The sequence below is a fragment of the Astatotilapia calliptera genome, chromosome 18 (assembly GCF_900246225.1).
Source record: "Astatotilapia calliptera chromosome 18, fAstCal1.2, whole genome shotgun sequence".
NCBI classification, from domain to species: Eukaryota; Metazoa; Chordata; class Actinopteri; order Cichliformes; family Cichlidae; genus Astatotilapia; species Astatotilapia calliptera.
Window position 1 is genome coordinate 18627707 of NC_039319.1, and position 17595 is coordinate 18645301.

At 40.3% G+C, this 17595-nt stretch overlaps 2 protein-coding genes across 4 annotated transcripts; both read left to right on the forward strand.

The window, feature by feature from the left end:
* The first annotated feature begins 1892 nt into the window (after window positions 1–1892).
* LOC113011267 (ras-related protein Rab-6B-like) lies at window positions 1893–8340 on the forward strand. Its single transcript, XM_026150728.1, has 8 exons — window positions 1893–2108; window positions 4156–4214; window positions 4800–4853; window positions 5271–5376; window positions 5530–5641; window positions 5797–5890; window positions 6585–6651; window positions 7307–8340. Exons 1-8 carry the CDS (start codon window positions 2039–2041, stop codon window positions 7369–7371), a joined length of 627 nt encoding a protein of 208 aa, XP_026006513.1. The 5' UTR covers window positions 1893–2038; the 3' UTR covers window positions 7372–8340.
* A 521-nt stretch (window positions 8341–8861) lies between these two features.
* On the forward strand, window positions 8862–17595 carry aire (autoimmune regulator). 3 transcript variants are annotated; one of them, XM_026150985.1, is made up of 14 exons: window positions 8862–8956; window positions 11064–11251; window positions 11419–11593; window positions 13057–13197; window positions 13350–13415; window positions 13491–13634; window positions 13776–13891; window positions 13992–14113; window positions 14191–14260; window positions 15701–15835; window positions 15960–16081; window positions 16656–16734; window positions 16851–16949; window positions 17449–17595. In XM_026150985.1, the coding sequence occupies exons 2-14, from the start codon at window positions 11105–11107 to the stop codon at window positions 17530–17532; spliced, it is 1500 nt and encodes a 499-aa protein (XP_026006770.1). In that variant the 5' UTR covers window positions 8862–8956; window positions 11064–11104; the 3' UTR covers window positions 17533–17595. The 3 variants fall into 3 exon arrangements, with proteins under 3 accessions (XP_026006770.1, XP_026006772.1, XP_026006773.1); XM_026150987.1 differs by having other exon boundaries at window positions 17452–17595; XM_026150988.1 differs by having other exon boundaries at window positions 13776–13870.

The following is a 17595-nucleotide window of genomic DNA, read 5'->3' on the forward strand; positions in this document are numbered from 1 at the left end:
ATTGTCTCGTTTCACTCTGTGCTGTACCACTTTACATGGTTGAAATGAAAATAAAAAAACACTTGACCTGACTTGTCTCATGGCCACAAGTCACGGGCACCTTGCAGGGATTGAGCTGACTGTGAATCCTCTGTATGCCTCTGTATCAGCCATTTCTCTGAGAGCTAAAGTTTGGCTAAAACTGGAGTCACGTAACAGACAATGATCCCAAGCACAGCAGCAAATCTGCAACAGAATGGCTGAAAAAGAAAATAATCAAGATGTTGCAATGGCTAAATCAGGTTGCGTGGTGGGACCTTAAAGGAGCTGTGAATAAATGAATAGCTGTATAATGTAATGAAATGCAGTAATGTAGTCAAGACGAGTGGACCAAAATCCCCCCACAACAATGTCATACAGAAAAAAGCACTTCACCTTCTTGCTGCTACAATTTGACTTTTTTATTAAATAAACAATAACACCCTGCAATATGTCCAGTGTTGTTGTTCATCTTAGTTTTTATTTACCTCATTTTATGACCAGATAAATTTTTAGTCATATCACAATAGGTAAAACCTTAAAAATGACAGAGGCTGGACTTTCTTTTTACCACGACTCTATGTGCAGACGTGATGCTATAGACAGAGTGCCCCTAACACATTTTCATTAGCTATTCGGCTTTTAATCTGAAGTGATTTTTATTAATTTGTCAAATATATCAAAGGTACAATGATGGAAAACCCCTCAAATACTAAAGTAACAGTATCTTCATACTGTTTAGGGCAGGAGTCTCCATGGGCTACAATGTGCTCTGCAAAGAGCATAAGAAGGAGGAAGAGGAAAATCTGGAGAGTTGGAGGTAAACACTGGAGAGAAGAGGAATGAAAGTCAGCAGAAGCAAGACGGAATACATGTGTGTGAATGAGTGGAAAGCTGAACATTCAAGGAGTAGAGGTAGTGAAAGTAGATGACATTAAATACCTGGGGTCAGCCGTCTAAAGAAACAGACAGTGCACAAGAGACAGTGAAGAAGAGAGTGCAGGCAGGTTAGAGTGGGTGGAGACAAGGGTCAGGGGTGATTTGTGGATTTGGATAGCAGCAAGTATGAAAGGGAAGGTTTTCTTTCTTGTTGACAGCGGCACCGACAAAAAGACAAGAGACAAAGTTGGAGGTGGCAGAGCTGAAGATGTTGAGATTGTCACTGGAAGTGAGCAGGATGGACAAGATCAGAAATGAGTACATCAGAGGGACAGCTCAGGTTGAGTCGTTTGGACATTTGCAGAATGAGGAACAGTGGATATACTGGACAAAGGGTGTTAAATATGGAGCTGCCAGGCAGGAGGAAAAGAGGAACACCTCAGAGAAGATCCATGGATGTAGTAAAGAAGGACACACAGAGTTTTGTTGAGAGGAGCATGGAGCAAATGCACAAAATGTGTAAAGTTTAGCGTCATAAATGACAACAGACTATAATCTTCTCATGGGAGAAGTCATGGCAAACGAATTTCTCATGTTTTTGTTTCAAAAATGAATAAAATTATTAAATTGTTTATGATGTTTCAAACAGGATAACTGATCACTAACTTCTTAGAACTCAGAACTAGTCATTAGCAGTGTTGCTGGGCATTTTAATTCATACTAACATCCCATTTTAGGAAATGATACTGAATATACCTTAAAGTTACATTTAAATGTTTTATATGGCTGGTGAATAAATAAAAATTACATTTATTAAATAAATGTATTTTTAAAATCGTCTCTTAGGTGTTTCTCTTATTTACCTTAAACTAAAAATCATGGGCGTTTTTAATTAGTTTATGTCCAAGAAAAAACAAAAAAACAAAACATAGTACAGCTTCAGGCCCAATAGAAAGGTGAGGGACTGCGATAGGTGAGGTCGCGCAGGCGCACAAGCTTCCTAAATTGACAGGAGGATGCTGAGCTGCATTCCCATCATTCTGTGAGTAGAGGAGGATCCCCTTGCGCAGGCATAGCGGGCGAGACACCGAGCGATAAAAACATATAAAAATAATCCAAGTCGAGCTGTTTATCTGCCACCATGTCCGCTGGAGGAGACCTGGGGAACCCCCTGAGGAAATTTAAACTCGTGTTTTTGGGAGAGCAGAGCGGTGAGTCAGAGCTCGGGCGGGTTTGGGTCATCCTTATCAAACATGCGCATATATCGAGGGCCATGTATGCAATCCGTGATCATTTTGGGAAGTTTAAAGTGAATCCAGAAGATGTTTCTAGTGGCTTTGCTATATTAGACGCCCATGTTGCCCCTGGCATAATTTGTAGCTGTGGAAATTTTGATTAACCTTTGAAGAAAAAGAAAGAGAAATGGCTCGGATATAAACGCAGATTCTTGTATATCACCTAGAGTGCTTTTTTGTTGTTGTTTTTTACTTGCCGCAAAGTGCCATCATTGGAAGCAGGCGCTGGGAATTGTGGTGTTTTGATGTGCTGCAGTGACCAACAAATATGCCCAGCCTTTTCCAGATAACGCTATATTTCCCCACACATCGCTTATTTCTGACACAAACGACCCTTTATTGTGTTATATGACAGCGTTTAACATTTCCCCACCACTCGATGGCTATTATTTTTTTCTTTTTAAAGAAGAAGATAATAAGCGGTCCCCCATGTGTCAGTTCGGGACACACCCAAGGCTGGCGATGTCTGTAGCATCTCTAAACCTCGCGGTCTCCGATTCGGTCCCATAAATAATCAAATAAAAGAAAAAAAAAAAACGAGAGCTTGACAGCGCCACGATAATATACCAGGACTATTTAATTCAATAATCCGTGTATTCAGGGTGTTATCGGCTGTGTATGTGCGTTGATGTGATGGCACAAATTCAGGAGGAGCGGATCGATAATGGTTTAGCGCTGTAAAGCTGCCCGAATACGTGTTCAGACATCAGACATCCAGAGTGGCAGCAGAGGAGCTCTTATCCCATCAAAAGCACGAGCAAAGACTAGAAAAACACATAATTAGGCCTAATATGACAGAAGCTTGGCCTGTTTGTGTCTTACATTGTGATGCTTTAGTGTGTGTGTGCGTGTGTGTGCTGCATGTCTAAGACAGAGCTGTGTGTCGACTGAAAAAAAGCCTCACGGTGTGTTTGCGTGGCCTGTACTGCAACGTTGCTGTCCACGGTGCTGAAAGGAGGCCTGGTGTGGCCACTGCCCATCGCTGGCTTCAGGAGTACTGCTGTCTGCGTACTGTGCATGAGGCCCTTCTGGAAAGAAAAAAAAAAAGTCCTGTCCTCACTCATGTGCGGATCTGATGTAAAATGGTGCTGCTGGGAGGGATGTAAATAAAAATGGAGATCACTAGGCTCACCTTGATCCTCTGAGATCAAGTCTCCTTCGGCATCAGTCCAGTGAGCATTAACAGCCGGTCTTTTTGTTACCGTGGTCACATTTCTGGACACAGTTTGTGTTTTCGTTGCAGTCACCTCTCACATTATTTTCAAGGATAAAAGACAGGATGGGAGGGGGAAGACTACTTATTGTATTTAAATTGTTCACCTTTGGTTGTATGGTAAAACTATAGCACTGAGTAGTGTTGGAAATACACAAAAAAGAAAGGAAAATGCAAAGGAGAAAGAGAAGGCGAAGAAAATACACACATAAATCATGACTAAATGGGAAAACACATAAACGATTAGCACAAAACATACAGACATTTCACAAAAAACAATGTCACAACATGAATTTGAGATTTTGGTTCTTATCTGAAACCTTGAAGTGGAATAACATTTGAATTTCACTTTAGATGTTTGCATTGTTTAGAGGCGTACATGTTTCTGTGAAGAGGAACATTTACACATTTGATAACAGGAAATCTAAGATAGCAGATTTTTCTTACTTTGAACTGAAATCCATTTTGCTGCCCTTATTTTGAGCTATTCATTGATTCATACTCACATATTAACTCAGGCATATTTTTGGTGAATTACCGGGCAGATTTTGTTCCAGTGAGTCATGGATTTTTTCTCCCCCCCTCCTTAATTTCTTTTCATTTTTACTGGCTTGATAACTGGCACTGGTTAAATATTCATATATAACTGTGGTGTTGTCACATCAATGAAGCAAATTTTCATTATGTTGATTGAGATCATATATCGATGTGTCCGGACCCTGAAACCAACCTGTGTGTGCTCTGTTTTAGTGGGGAAAACGTCTCTCATCACTAGATTCATGTATGACAGCTTCGACAACACATATCAGGTGAGATCTGGAACAGATCCAGAACCTAAAAACAATTTAAATTATTAAGCAGCATTGATTGATGGCGTTGCTGATTAGCATCTATACGAAAGAGGTATTGGTGGTATTGCTTATAATTGTAAAAGAAATTCAATTTTTCTTTTGGAGGTTGAAGGTTAATATGGGACCGTTATTGCAGCGAGTGCTTTTTGGTCAAAAAAACTCAGTATATTAGATTTTCACAAATTATGTCCTGATCTGAATCATGCCATTTATTCAAACATGATTAGGAACAGCATTGCAGCACTATTAGTTTCTTTAAGAAGAGAAAATATATCATTCCTCCTTCGCCTTTCTCAGAAGTTTGGTACATAACAAGTCAGAAGGATTGGGCCCTGAGGGCAGCACAAATTAAATTAGTGTTTCAGTCAGATTCAATTTCTGTGCTTGTTGGCTCCCTTTTTCCCCCTTTCTTAACAGCTTTATGTATTTGAACAAAAATCACTCTTCTAGAGACAACAGATGGTGCAGAGAAACATTTACATTTTAATGTCTGGGTTTTTGCTGATGATTTTCTCCCCCTCTTTTGCTCTTTCCTCTCCACAGGCGACCATTGGAATTGACTTCCTATCGAAGACAATGTACCTGGAGGACCGGACAGTAGGAAACCTTGATCTTCATTTTTAAAATTCTCATTTCTAAATACATGCGCAGATGACTTGAGGTTTTAAGTAGGAAACAGCCCAATTTCTTCTCTGCTTTGACTAATCCTTGATTTGATTTGCTTAATTATTCCCTTCCGTCACACACTAATGTGATTATGTTATGGTTATTTCTGGTAGTAACAGCTTTGGTGAGCTGACTTTTCTGGCCCTAATAACTCAAAGCCTTACCCATGGATCATCTGCTTTAGCCAGTATTAATACTTTTTCTTTGTCAGGATATTATTGTGCTCTGCCAGCCTGCACAGGAGCTGATACTGGCTTATCCTCCTGGAAGTGTACTTATAGACTATGTGTGGTGTGGCAGTTTATGCTGAAGGCGCGTGTGTGTCTGTGTGTGTGTGTACACATGCAGGTAAGGCTGCAGCTGTGGGACACAGCTGGACAAGAGCGTTTCAGGAGCCTCATTCCAAGCTACATACGAGACTCGACGGTGGCTGTGGTTGTCTATGACATTACAAGTAAGCGGAAAGCTGTAGCCTGTGTATGATATACATGATACATTTGTATGTTTCTGTGTTAAACGGACAAACACTTGAGTAAAAACATATAGTTTTCTGTTGGGTTTTTGAGACAAAAAAGCTGTATGTAATAAGAAACTCTGGGCTCCACAGATGTAAATTCATTCCAGCAGACCTGCAAATGGATTGACGATGTCAGGACAGAGAGAGGAAGTGATGTCATCATCATGCTAGTAGGCAACAAGACAGACCTGGAAGAGAAAAGGTAAAGGTGGTGGCTTGTAATCATCTCTAACATTTAGCTACAGTCTTCGACATGGAGGTTTTGTTCATTAAATGAGCAAAAAAGCTGTTTGAAGCAACACGTCAATGCCGAATAAATTAGTCCGAGATGCTGAGTCTGGCTTGATTTTCCTGCAGGCAAATCACGATCGAGGAAGGAGAGCAGAGAGCCAAAGAACTGAACGTCATGTTCATCGAGACCAGTGCCAAGACAGGCTGCAATGTCAAACAGGTGATCCCTGCAGTTTTACCAGATTTCACAGCATTTTTGCCATCACTTGATTTCAGAGTCTCTGCCAATCCCCAAATCCCTCCAAGGTGAGCACGCCACCACACAGATAAATCAAATGTTTAAATATGGACAATGTTGCTAAAATGTGCATTCCGTATTTAGTTCTTGCTGGCTAAAGATGAATGAAAAGAAAAAACAAAAGCTAGTTTACCGATATCTATCTAGTACATTTACTCAACTACTGCACTGAAGCACACATCGAAGGCACTAACATTTAATGTTACTAGCTATACCACTTAACATCCAGCACAATTTTGGAAAATATCAAACTTTTTACTTCAATAGATTGATCTTACTGCTGTAGTTATATTTTAGAAATTCAAAATTTTAAAGTAAATCTTCAAATCAGGCCAGCTTCAACAAGCGCTATAGTGGACATTTTTTGTGTTGCATTGCTACTTTTATTCAATACTTCCTTCATCACCTTCAGCATAGATATTAAGTAAACATCAAGGCTAGTATTAGTCAAGGGGTAACATGATACAAAAAAAGCTCCCATCTTCCCAAAAATAATTTTTCACACATCTTGTGATGCACTCCCCCTCCCTCCCCCCTCCCCATTTTTAAGTTTTACAATTTTTTCATGCCCGCTGCCTCCTGCTCTTTAACCTCCTCCCTCTTGTTCTCCTCCTAGCTGTTTCGTCGAGTTGCAGCAGCCCTACCTGGAATGGAAAGCCTGGACGATGCAAATCCTGAAGGCAGTATCCTTTACAGCCGCCGTGACTCACCATGCCGATAGCCAAACAGCCCAGCAATAGGCAGCTTATTTTTAATCTCTTAGTGGCTGCTGGCACACGTACAGATAGACTGCCGAGGAATCAGCCATTAAACCTTTTATGCTTAATAGAGGAGGAACACACAGAGCCAGGAAGATGGTGTGGATGCACAGGCACAGCACCACATAGTGGCTGACAGGGAAGTGACAGCAGAGGAGGGTGTGTGATGGAGGATGGTTGTGTAAGGAAGGTGAGGGATTCTTATCAATAAATGGGAATTATTATATGGAAACTTACAAACCAAGAAACATTTAACTTTAAAGAAGTGCCCTTAAATTGTAGTATAACATATGGATTTGTCTATACTATGAAGCTCAACATATTTTGGTTTGTCTACAGGTCTTGAGGATTGTGGGGAAAACATGGGGCAAAGTTTTTGGGGCCTCAGATGGAGCTGCATAACATTGGATCAGACAAAAAACTACAACTATGGAGGGGAAGGAGATAGAAACAAGTAGTTGTAGCATGCAGGACCTGAGTCCACATTAGCTTATGGGAATCTTTGACTATCATTTGTGGCATGTCTAGGCCAAGTAGTTTACTTCGCCATGTGACTTTTCCTTAACGTGCCAATTTCCAGTGATTGACATCAAGCTGGACAAGCCAGCGGAACCAGCTGTGCCTGAGGGCGGGTGCTCATGTTAATGCAGAGCTGCACTTGGACAGCTCCCTTCACACCATAGGCTTGTTGTGTTGCTTACTACTGGTTAGCTTCCAGTTGACTTCTCCAATTGGATATAGGATGTGGGCCTTGTATCTGATTGGACAAATCAAATGTTATCTTTCAGTCTTGTTCAGTTGTAAAATATTGTATACTTTGTCAATATGTAAGTGACTGGAGGAGAAAAGGGAAGAAAACAATTGTTGCAATGAAAATGAACACACACACACTGAAAAAAACAGTTTGGAGAAAAATGAGGAAACCAATGGAGTTCTTTTCGCTGTTATGTTTTGTATTTTTTATATATAAAAAGGGAAAGCACCAAAAATGATGCCTAAACACAGAAGGAGAAATAGCAGGAGGGTCGGCCATTTTTCTAAATAGCTGAACATGTCTGAATGTCTGCAGCACGCATGCACGCTGATCTGATCTTTGACCTTTGGCCTGCCCTACAGGGTCTCCGTGCTCTGGAAGGAGGCTGACTATCTTAGAATGTTTTATAGCATCTCTCTATAGCATCTCATGACAAGACGTATCTCATTTGATATTCCCACAACTTCCAGTAGGATCACCTAACAGTAGCTGTGAAAATGTGGCACTCTATCTCTCTATGGGTTTAACTTTTATAGAACAAGCTGTACTGTGGTTAAAAAAGAAGTAATAAAGAGACAACTTACTATCACAACTCCCTAACCCTCCTAAAAGTCCTCTCCTCTTCCTTCTCTCCTCCCGCTATCCTTCTGTCCTTCCAGTCTCCCCATCCCTCCATCCCGGTAATACACATATAACAATCCACTGTAATGCACCGCACTGTATATAATAATGTAATATGTATGTTGTGAACGTCCCTCTGTAGAAGTGGTCCTTGTTCACCAGTATGAATAATGTAATAATGTTTAATGATTAATAAATTACAAATTAAAGGGCTTCACTCTCCTAACCATCAACATTTACCTGGTAGCACAATTATCTACTCTTCTATTTTATTTACTTTCTGTTTTTTTCTGAGAAAATGTGAGATATGGCAAGTTGTTGGGAGTTTGCACAAGCAGGTTTAAACCACTACACTAGTTACATTAAATAGAAAACGACAGAATATATTTAAAGTAATTAATAATTAGTAATTAAATAAAATACACAGCTTCATTTACACAGCAAATATTTTTCTTGGGAACAAATGGGTTAGTAACACTTAAGATACGCTAAGACAGCGGTCCCCAACCTTTTTTGCGCCACGGACCGGTTTATGCCCGACAATATTTTCACGGACTGGCCTTTAAGGTGTCGCGGATAAATACAACAAAATAAAACTAGTACCGGTACCAAAAAAAAGAAGATTTATTCATAACACACGTGAAAAGACCCAGGAAAACCAAGTTAACGATAAAAATGATAACAAAATAACGCTGAAAACCGATAAAAACCCTGAAAACCATACATTTCACACCTGAGCCTCAACTCTCGTTACCAAACGACTCACGGACCGGTCCGAGGCCCGGGGGTTGGGGACCGCTGCGCTAAGACACTGATAGCATCTAAGTTTAAGCTATGAACACAACTGGACCTTAGGTATGCAGCATTTACTTACAATATTTAGTGTTTAGTTATGTTGTGTACCAGGTTTTTGTGTTTTTAATGACTAAATATGAAAATCTAATGAGCACTTCATGTGTCTTATGCAGATATCAGTTGTTAACTGGTAGCTAGCCAATTTAGCTGTTATCTAACTCTTAACATTAACAATCAAGTAAAAAACATTAAATAGTGTAGCCTCACCAGTTTGTTGTTTTTTATGAGTACCCTTTTGTGACATTGCCTGGTGACATAAATTGAAATTATATTTGCTTTACCTCATAGGAAACCTCAATTGACATTTTAGCTACAGTTTAGCTTAATTAGCTAACTGGTTGGAAAAGAGACAAACTATGGACTATTCCTAAAACATGAAAACATTCATAACTTCCTCACAACTATGAAATGAAAATGAACAAAAGTAGTCTCTGAGAATAAGAGACTGGACCAGTATAATCTCAGACCCTTCCAGATGCCTGTATTACGCATTAGCTCACCATACTCAGGGTGTCTCTCCCTTATCTGGAATCACTTAGCCTAACATTGGCAATCAATGAAGATGGTTTTTCAAAGGAAGATGAAACAGATGAGAAAATATGAAGTCTGAAAGCAACACAGCAGTGTATGAGAGTAAAAAAAACCCAAGAGTAATATCATATTAACAGTATGTGGATTAAGTGCTTTAGTCTGTAAGACTGGAAAACAGCAGCAATATTAATAAAGTTTTTCCAGGAATGAGAGCCGGTGAAAATGCAGATTGTGTAAGTTAACAGATTCATCAATATTAGCAGCTCTATCATTAAGACATGGGAGAACCTGATGGATTATAAAAAGTATTACATTAAATCAGTGTTTAAAAGCAGCTATTAGGTACTAGTTGATCTCTAACCTGAAACTACAGGTAGCATATCATATTAATTATAAGTCACCTTACCCGTTACCATATATCCTGGTAAGAAATGATCCACCTTCACAGTACTGTAAACTCAGGGTTAATCCTGAAGTCACCCAGATAAGATTAAACCCTGCTTCATAATACAGGCCTCAGGTCTCTGTATCTCATTTACAAACAAACTTTCAAAGAATCTAAGACTTGAATTCTTCGCTGCGGGAGATTTTATACTGACCTTGTCACATTTTTGGATGACCGTTTCCATCTCATATGGTTTGGCACACAAACCACAGATGATTTTTTTGGCTACTAAAGCAGTAGCTTTTTTTAATGCTTAACTTAGTTGGCCATCTTCTGGCTTTGGCTTTGCAGTGAACTAAGGGACTTAGTGAGCATATTTCTCAAGCTACCCAGTTGTTTCCTAACCTTATTTATGAGTTAAAGTAATTGGATACTCTAGCATTTAGACCTAATGGATATTTACATGACATGAAATTGAATTAGTGGAAACTGCAGGCAAATGCTGTCTAGTAAATGACAAGCCCGAAGCCTTAACCTTAGATGAGTTTTATTTTACCATTCTCTTGTGTATTTGGAGGAGAGACCGGTTCCTCTTTGTTTAGGCCTTTTTAGTAGAATAATGAGAATTGGAGGAACAAACTAACAGAATAACAACTGCATAAAGCATAGTAGGCTACCAGTCATGCAATCAGTCTGTCAGTCATTAAACTGTTTACAGTGTTAATGTTCTCCTGTCTGTGGCGAAGTCATAATTATCACACTAATGCGGAGTTCCCTGTGGTGAGTCAGTGTGTGAAAACCTGACAGGTGAGGGGAAGTTGAGGTGGAAAGAACCTTTTAAGAAGAAAACTGTCACACATCAGGTCACTTCACTCTGCTCTCCTGATGTAAGAGGACAGGTATTCCCCTGGATGAAGGCCGTTAGTGCTGTTAGTGGACAAATGAACTCAAAAGAGACCAAAGGTCCAGGGCTGGCCTCCCTGGAGGGAAGTCTCAGAAATGAAAGGCTGGTAGCTTCATTTTTTTTCATAGAGTCATAGATGCGTTATTAAAAGCACAAACACGGGATGAAAAAAAATACAGGAGTTTTTAAGATATGGCTTATGCATGTATGCAGTCAGCATGAAGCAGTGCACCTTCCCTGTGAGGGACACACCCCCCACATCTGAAATTCTTCATCTGTGGTCTCAGACCGTGTCAAGTCATTTCTCACTTGCACACAAAAGAAGATCATGTCAAGAGTCGAGGCGTTTAGGGACACAAACCTCCGCTCGCTGCTGAGGGAGCTGCGAACTGACATCGCTATGGCTGTGGATGACCCTTTCCCCCTGGTCTATGGTTTGGCGGACAAAAACATCATCACAGAGCAGCTGCTGAAGGTAAGAAACTGAACAGAGATTGGATATCCGTATTAATTGTGTAAACCTTAATTTTGATTTGAAATAATTTTTTTATGCTACTTTAAGCAAGTATCGGGCTGCTTCCATTAAAGGATATCAGTGCTGAACTTTCAGTCTTCAAACTCATAAACTTAATGTGTCTATAGGAGACTCTGGAGAAAGAGGCTAGAGAAGGCATCCACAAGGCCATGTACTCCCTCCTGTCCTGGGTGTTGGAGCAGAGCAGATCCACTGTCCAGGCCTTCTTGAACAACTTATCCAAAGACTATAATCTGGACAGCTACCCCAGGCTGCAGACCCTGCTCACTAACCTGGATTCCCGTATGTGACACACAGTTTACGACAAAACATTTGTCACACACAAATAAATCTACATCTATACACTTGTTATAGGCATGAATGTCATAATCATTTTGTCATGGTGATTGACACGATAAGTTCATGATTCCTATTAAGGAATAAACTATTGTTCTCCCACGGTGGAATGATTGTACATCATACATCTATTGTGACTTCAAAATGACAAGAATTGAGTGCACAAGTTTTACTTTATGTTAGATTCACACAGGCTCAAATATATGGATCCGTACACCCCCATTAATATTTGGTTAAGTGCCCCTCAGCAAGATGCACCTCGACCAGATGCTTTTGGAAGCCATCTGGCATAATTCTGATGGGATGTTTGAATGGTGCTCTTGGCAAATTTGGAAGATTTTATTAAAATTGGCTGGTTTCCTGGCATGAACCCGGCTTTTAAGCTTAGCCCACAAATTTATTGGGAATTTTGGAAGGTCAGTATCTTAATGTTGGCTTGTTTTTATCTATGCTAAAACCATTTTGTGTGTGTGTTTGGAAAATTAAATTACGTCCAAGTTTCAACCATCTAATTCCCAATTTGAGGTGAAGTCAAAGAATTTGGATGTAGTCCTCCTCTTCATTATTCCATCCACTCTTGAAATCTGTCATTACCACTGGCAGCAAAACAGCCCCAGAACATGATGCCACCACCACGCTTGATAGTTAGTACAGTGTTCTTAGGTTTGAAAGCCTCACCTTTACTCCTCCAAACATACCTCTTGTCACTATGGCCAAGTAGCTCAATCTTTGTCTTGTCTTTTGCCAGACCTTAGTAAAGTGGTCACCTGAATAACTTGTCCCTATGTACAATTGTCTGAATTTATCTTGGAATCTGCAGCTGTTTAAAAATGGCTGCAAAAGACAACTTGTGTAAATCTAATAGTCTCCTTATTAGAGTTCCTTGGACTTTCCAGTCTTATTGCCAACACAATGAGTGCTGTCAAACAAATCCTTTTTAAAGAGAACTAGTGGCGGTAGTCAACCAGTTAATAGGTGAGTATATGTATGTATTTTGGTCTGTATGTATACTTTTGAACCCATGTGAATTAGAGAAATATAAATAAATAGTTTCTAGTGCTCACTATTCTTGTTTAGATTTTTTATCTGTTTATTTAGAGTCAATAAAGATGATGTACAGTTAAAAGAACAGTTCAAAGAAATCATGAAAAGACCAAAATTCTATGACGTTCCTGCCCATGATGAGCGTCTGAGGATCCTCAGAAGAATACTCTACTGTACCAGTGTCAAATAACATTCAGCACAAACTGACATTCCTCAGATTTTTTTCTATTTTTTCTTATTAATTTACAAAAGCAATAAAACCTCAGTTGCATCTGTTGCACCAGAGCTGAAAACAGTCTCTCGGGACAATTTTCTGTCACATTTAGACTCTAATGGTTTACATTGTTGCTGATTTTGTTTGACAGGAAGGGAGACTGCAGGTTCCAAACATGAAAACAGACCATCTGGAGGTCACAAACCTCCTCACAGTAAGAAGAGGAGCCATGCGGATCGAGAACTGAGCTCCCAGCGGTCACAGTATCATGCCAAGACAACCGATGGAGGAGGTCATCTCCCATACTGCACTTGCTTTGTATCATAATAGGCTTATTTTGGCAATCAAAAGATACATAGGCTTCACAAAGAATTAACCTGGAATACTCTAAAACGCACATGACTTTGCTGTCTTCATTATAAGGTCTTATCTACTCTGTTTAAGGAAGTAAAGTGAAGCTCTACAGAGTGAAGAGTGAAGCTCCTGGCTCCAAGCTGCCATCTGAAAACAGTAATTATCATAAAAATAAATATATTAAATACTTTTATGCCACGAATACATAACCAAACCTATTTTCTGCTTCAGGTGTGCAAGTACTGTCTTCCACAATCCAGAGAGGAGTCCACCTGCCCTCTTCATCCTCGTCCTTCTCGGTTCCCTCCACGGATCCCCCAGTCAACCATGATAACCAAGAAAAGGTGCATGTTATGCAGGCATATTGTTTGGAAGGTAAGTCATATAATGAATATGTGAACTTCTTTTTTCAGAAAACTGAAGCAACATCAAACTATGAATGTGAAAACACAGACCTAACTAAGCTTTAACCTTTATGCAAGATTTTCCCCTTTAAAACCCACTGTCATTTAACAGGGGCCACCAGAGAGCCCATTAAAGCTGGTGGGGGTCCGTCAGAGGAGACAAATGCATCAAAGTCCAAGTCTGCTAAGAGCACATTTCACCACCAGGTGGAGTCAGCCACACGCATGGTAGACGCTGTAATCCCCTCACTCTTAAATAAAGTTGCTTGTGCTTTATATGAATGTGGGTGCCTGCTTATCTATGTTACATTTATCGGCCTGTGTTTAGATTCATTACAATGATGATGAGTGTACAGTGTGTAAGGATGGAGGGGAGCTGATCTGCTGTGACGGTTGCCCTCGAGCTTTTCATCTGGCCTGCCTTGACCCTCCACTCTCGTCCATACCAAGGTGAAGAATAATGTGCTGGTGTGCCGAGATGTTTTTTTTGCTTTGAGAAAGAGGTTATAACGTTACATTATCTGCAGTGGCTCTTGGCAGTGTGAGTGGTGCCGTGGACACAGGGTGAAAAAAGAGAAAGCACAGCTACCCTTACAAGTAAGTTCCTGAAGGAAGGAAGCAGGAAATGTGCACATACTGAATCCACTGAATAACCTACAGTACTGTGAAAAAGTCTTCAACGACCCTCATTTCTTTATATTTTGCTAGGAAAATGGGGAATGGTTTCAGCAATTTGTTAAAACATGAGCAAACATACATAGAAATGCAGTAATGCAGTCAATATTTGGTATGACCTTTATTCTTCAACACAGTCTGAACTCTCTTAGCCAGCCGTCTGGTATTTTCTTTAAGTAGTCTTCAGGAATAGTTCTCCAAAAGTTCTTCTTGAAGGTTTTTTTTCTTCTGATTTTAGCTGCTCTGGGCTCTGGTCTGGCTAATCCATGACTGATAATGTTGCATTGTGTGTTTTTTCAATCCAGGTGTGCATTCACTGCATTGGCAATGTGTTTGGGATCATTGTGATGATGAAATATTATCCTTTTCTCGATCAGACACTTTCCAGATGGCACTGCATATTGGATCAAAATCTGTTGCTACCTTTCTGCATTCAAGATTTCAACATTTTTGACAAGATTCCCAACACCACTAGCTGAAATGCAGCACCAAACCATGACAGAGCTTCCACTGTGTTTTACAGATGGCTATAGACACATTGTTGTACCTCTATCCTGACCTCCTCTGTACATGATGTGAACCAGACGTTTTAGATTTGGATCACTCCAGGACACCCGTGGTCTTTGGCTTTCTGTCATTTAAAATTTTTTTATTTAGCATACCTCTCTTTTTCCCTTCCTTAAGAACTGCTTCTTGACAGCCACTGAGACCATTTGCATCTGCTGCAGATAGTTTTTTGGGCCTGACATTTTTTCTTTTGTCCTCCACTTGTCGATTGCTTTTTAAGGACACACTGCGCACCATGCTGAGATATGCCTGGTTTTTGGCTATTAGCTTTTGGGGAATCATCTTGTTGGTGCAAAAATGTGCTATCTTCAGCATTTTTCATAGATTCAGCAAAAGAAATGAACAAATTATGTGACTAGACTGAAAATGAGTAAACAAAAAGCAGCTGAAGAAAACTTTAAAAGGCCTTTGGAAAGCCTGGAGAGCTATTGCTCAAGGCCACCAAAAATTCCTAGAAAGTCTGGGAGTCTTGCGAGAAAAACATAAAGAAGTGAGCAGCGGCCCAAGCCTCTGAGTCACCCCTAGTACTGACTAGTACTGTGTGGTCATTTTTAAATGTGAGAATCTTTCTGCTCATAGCAACTTATATTTTCAGTACGTTTCATGTGTAAAAGAAAACTCATGGCTCTCACACCCTGTCTGGTATTTCCAACTTTAGTAATTTGTATTTACGTAGTTCAGGATAATAAGTCACAGTAAAACTTGAAGACTTGTTTACAAAAAAAAGTTTTAAGGGCTTTGGTAAACACTGATGCTTTTTCTAGAACTGATCATAGTCTAAATATTTGCATTCAGGCTCTCTCAGCTCATCCTCAGCAAACAAACACAAACTGCAGTAACTCCATCACCGATGTCTCATTCTACTCATCGCTGTCATCCTCCCTCACAAGCGTTACGGCGACGACGAGTGCGTCAGGTGTCAGAAACCAGGTGACCTTCTACATCATTCAGCCATTTTTTTTAATCAGTTCAGCTTCCATCAGCCTCATCCTTTTTCCGCCTCTGCAACATGTAAAAATAGTCACACTTGATGCATGTATAAATTTGTCTCCAGTGCTCGGGTGGAGAGCTGGTTGGCGTGAGGGAGGTGTGCGGTATTTGCCACCTCGGAGGAGGAGATTTGACCCACTGCTTTCAGTGTCTGAAGCATTTCCATGTAAACTGCCACTTTTCCAAGTAAGAAAACCACTAATTTCTTCTTCTGACTGTAGAAGAAAGATTTTTAGGAGATGACAGAGAGCGTTTCCCCTGAGCTCCTGAAATCCTAATCTCAGCATCATCTACATTAGAAGAAAAAAAACATTCGGGGCTCTCTGAGAACTTCCTGTATGTTGGTATTGACCACCAGTGTGCATTAAGGGTGTGCGCTTTCAATAATCTCTCTTGGGATAATGGTGGCTAATGGACTGTAAGTGGAGCCCTTGCAGCTGAGTAGTGAGCAATGTGAGCGAGGTTCACAATGATTTTACACAACGATAACACAGATACAACAAATTAAAGCCGAATCCATGTGATAAGCTCTCGTGGCTCCTTTTTATGTTGATTAAAAACACAGTATTAACTAAAACCAAGCGATAAGAAGAAAAAGCTTCCCTTTTTTAATTAATTAGGGCCCCAAGTTTCATGTAAACAGTTTATTTTCCCAGCTGGAAGGGTTTGAACAGCTTCCTGTGTCAGAAATGACATATTGATTGAGAGAAACCTTATACACCACGGAAATGTTCACTCAAAGCATTTGTGTGTTTCTAAGAGGGAGGTCCATCTGCCTGTCCTGCTCCAGACTGTGGGGCAGCTCTGCTGAGAGAGAGGCTGAATCCAGAGGCGGGCAGGTGTGTCTCCACATGTACACACCTTGAAAAAGAATTTACAACCTTTATTATCTTAATACCACCGAATACTCTATGTAATCTCTCCTGTGTGTGTGTCTGTGTGTGTTTGTCTTCAGCTTGCACCTCTGGCTCAAAACACACTTAGTCATGATCAAAGCGCCTCCCTCTCTGAGCCCATCCACCATAAAGATGAACTGGACTCCATCCTGGGAGACGTGAGTGGAGATCAGTTACATGTCGATATCACAGATGCAGGCAGGGTGCAACAGTTCACGTCAGACACAAGATGACTGTTTCCTTATCACAGAGACAGTCAGTGAGCTGTCGGGGTAAACAAAAAGCACCGAGGACAAAACATTAGGCGATTTGGAGCAGCTTGTCCTGATGTTGTTAGCTGTGATTTTGGGCCTGAAATATGTGCACAGAAGTTTCACAGATGTGTACAGATGTGTGAGTTCTTCTTGGCTTCACTGGGCTCACAGTCTTGATTTGGGTGCCTCTGTTTTTAGCCCCTACCTGCTGACTATTTAAATAATTTACAATTCAGAAGCTAAATTTTTGAGTTACAGTGAACTCTAAGAAGGTTTGCATTATAGATGGCAGATTGATTGATTAAAGGATTTATATTTACCTAATATGTTACTAAATCTATGACAAATAGACAAATAGGTGTTCAGCAGTTAATCCTATTGTGTTTTCTTCTCTTCACTGCAGCAGAGCTCCATTGATGGCATCTTACAGTGGGCTTTCCATAACATGTCTCGTCCTCTTCCAGGCTCTCAGGGATGCTACCAGTGACAGAGAACCAGGAATGCAACACTGTAAATCAGCAATGATGAAATCAGTGTGTAGCTGATTAAA

Bases quoted from the DNA above. Each gene is read 5' to 3' on its own strand.
- LOC113011267 (XM_026150728.1), top strand. From the start codon at position 2,039: ATGTCCGCTGGAGGAGACCTGGGGAACCCCCTGAGGAAATTTAAACTC. The intron at 2,109-4,155 runs GTGAGTCAGAGC...GCTCTGTTTTAG, and splicing joins GTTTTTGGGAGAGCAGAGCG to TGGGGAAAACGTCTCTCATC. The intron at 4,215-4,799 runs GTGAGATCTGGA...TCCTCTCCACAG, and splicing joins GCTTCGACAACACATATCAG to GCGACCATTGGAATTGACTT.
- aire (XM_026150985.1), top strand. From the start codon at position 11,105: ATGTCAAGAGTCGAGGCGTTTAGGGACACAAACCTCCGCTCGCTGCTG. The intron at 11,594-13,056 runs GTATGTGACACA...TTTGTTTGACAG, and splicing joins GCTCACTAACCTGGATTCCC to GAAGGGAGACTGCAGGTTCC. The intron at 13,416-13,490 runs GTAATTATCATA...TTTCTGCTTCAG, and splicing joins CAAGCTGCCATCTGAAAACA to GTGTGCAAGTACTGTCTTCC.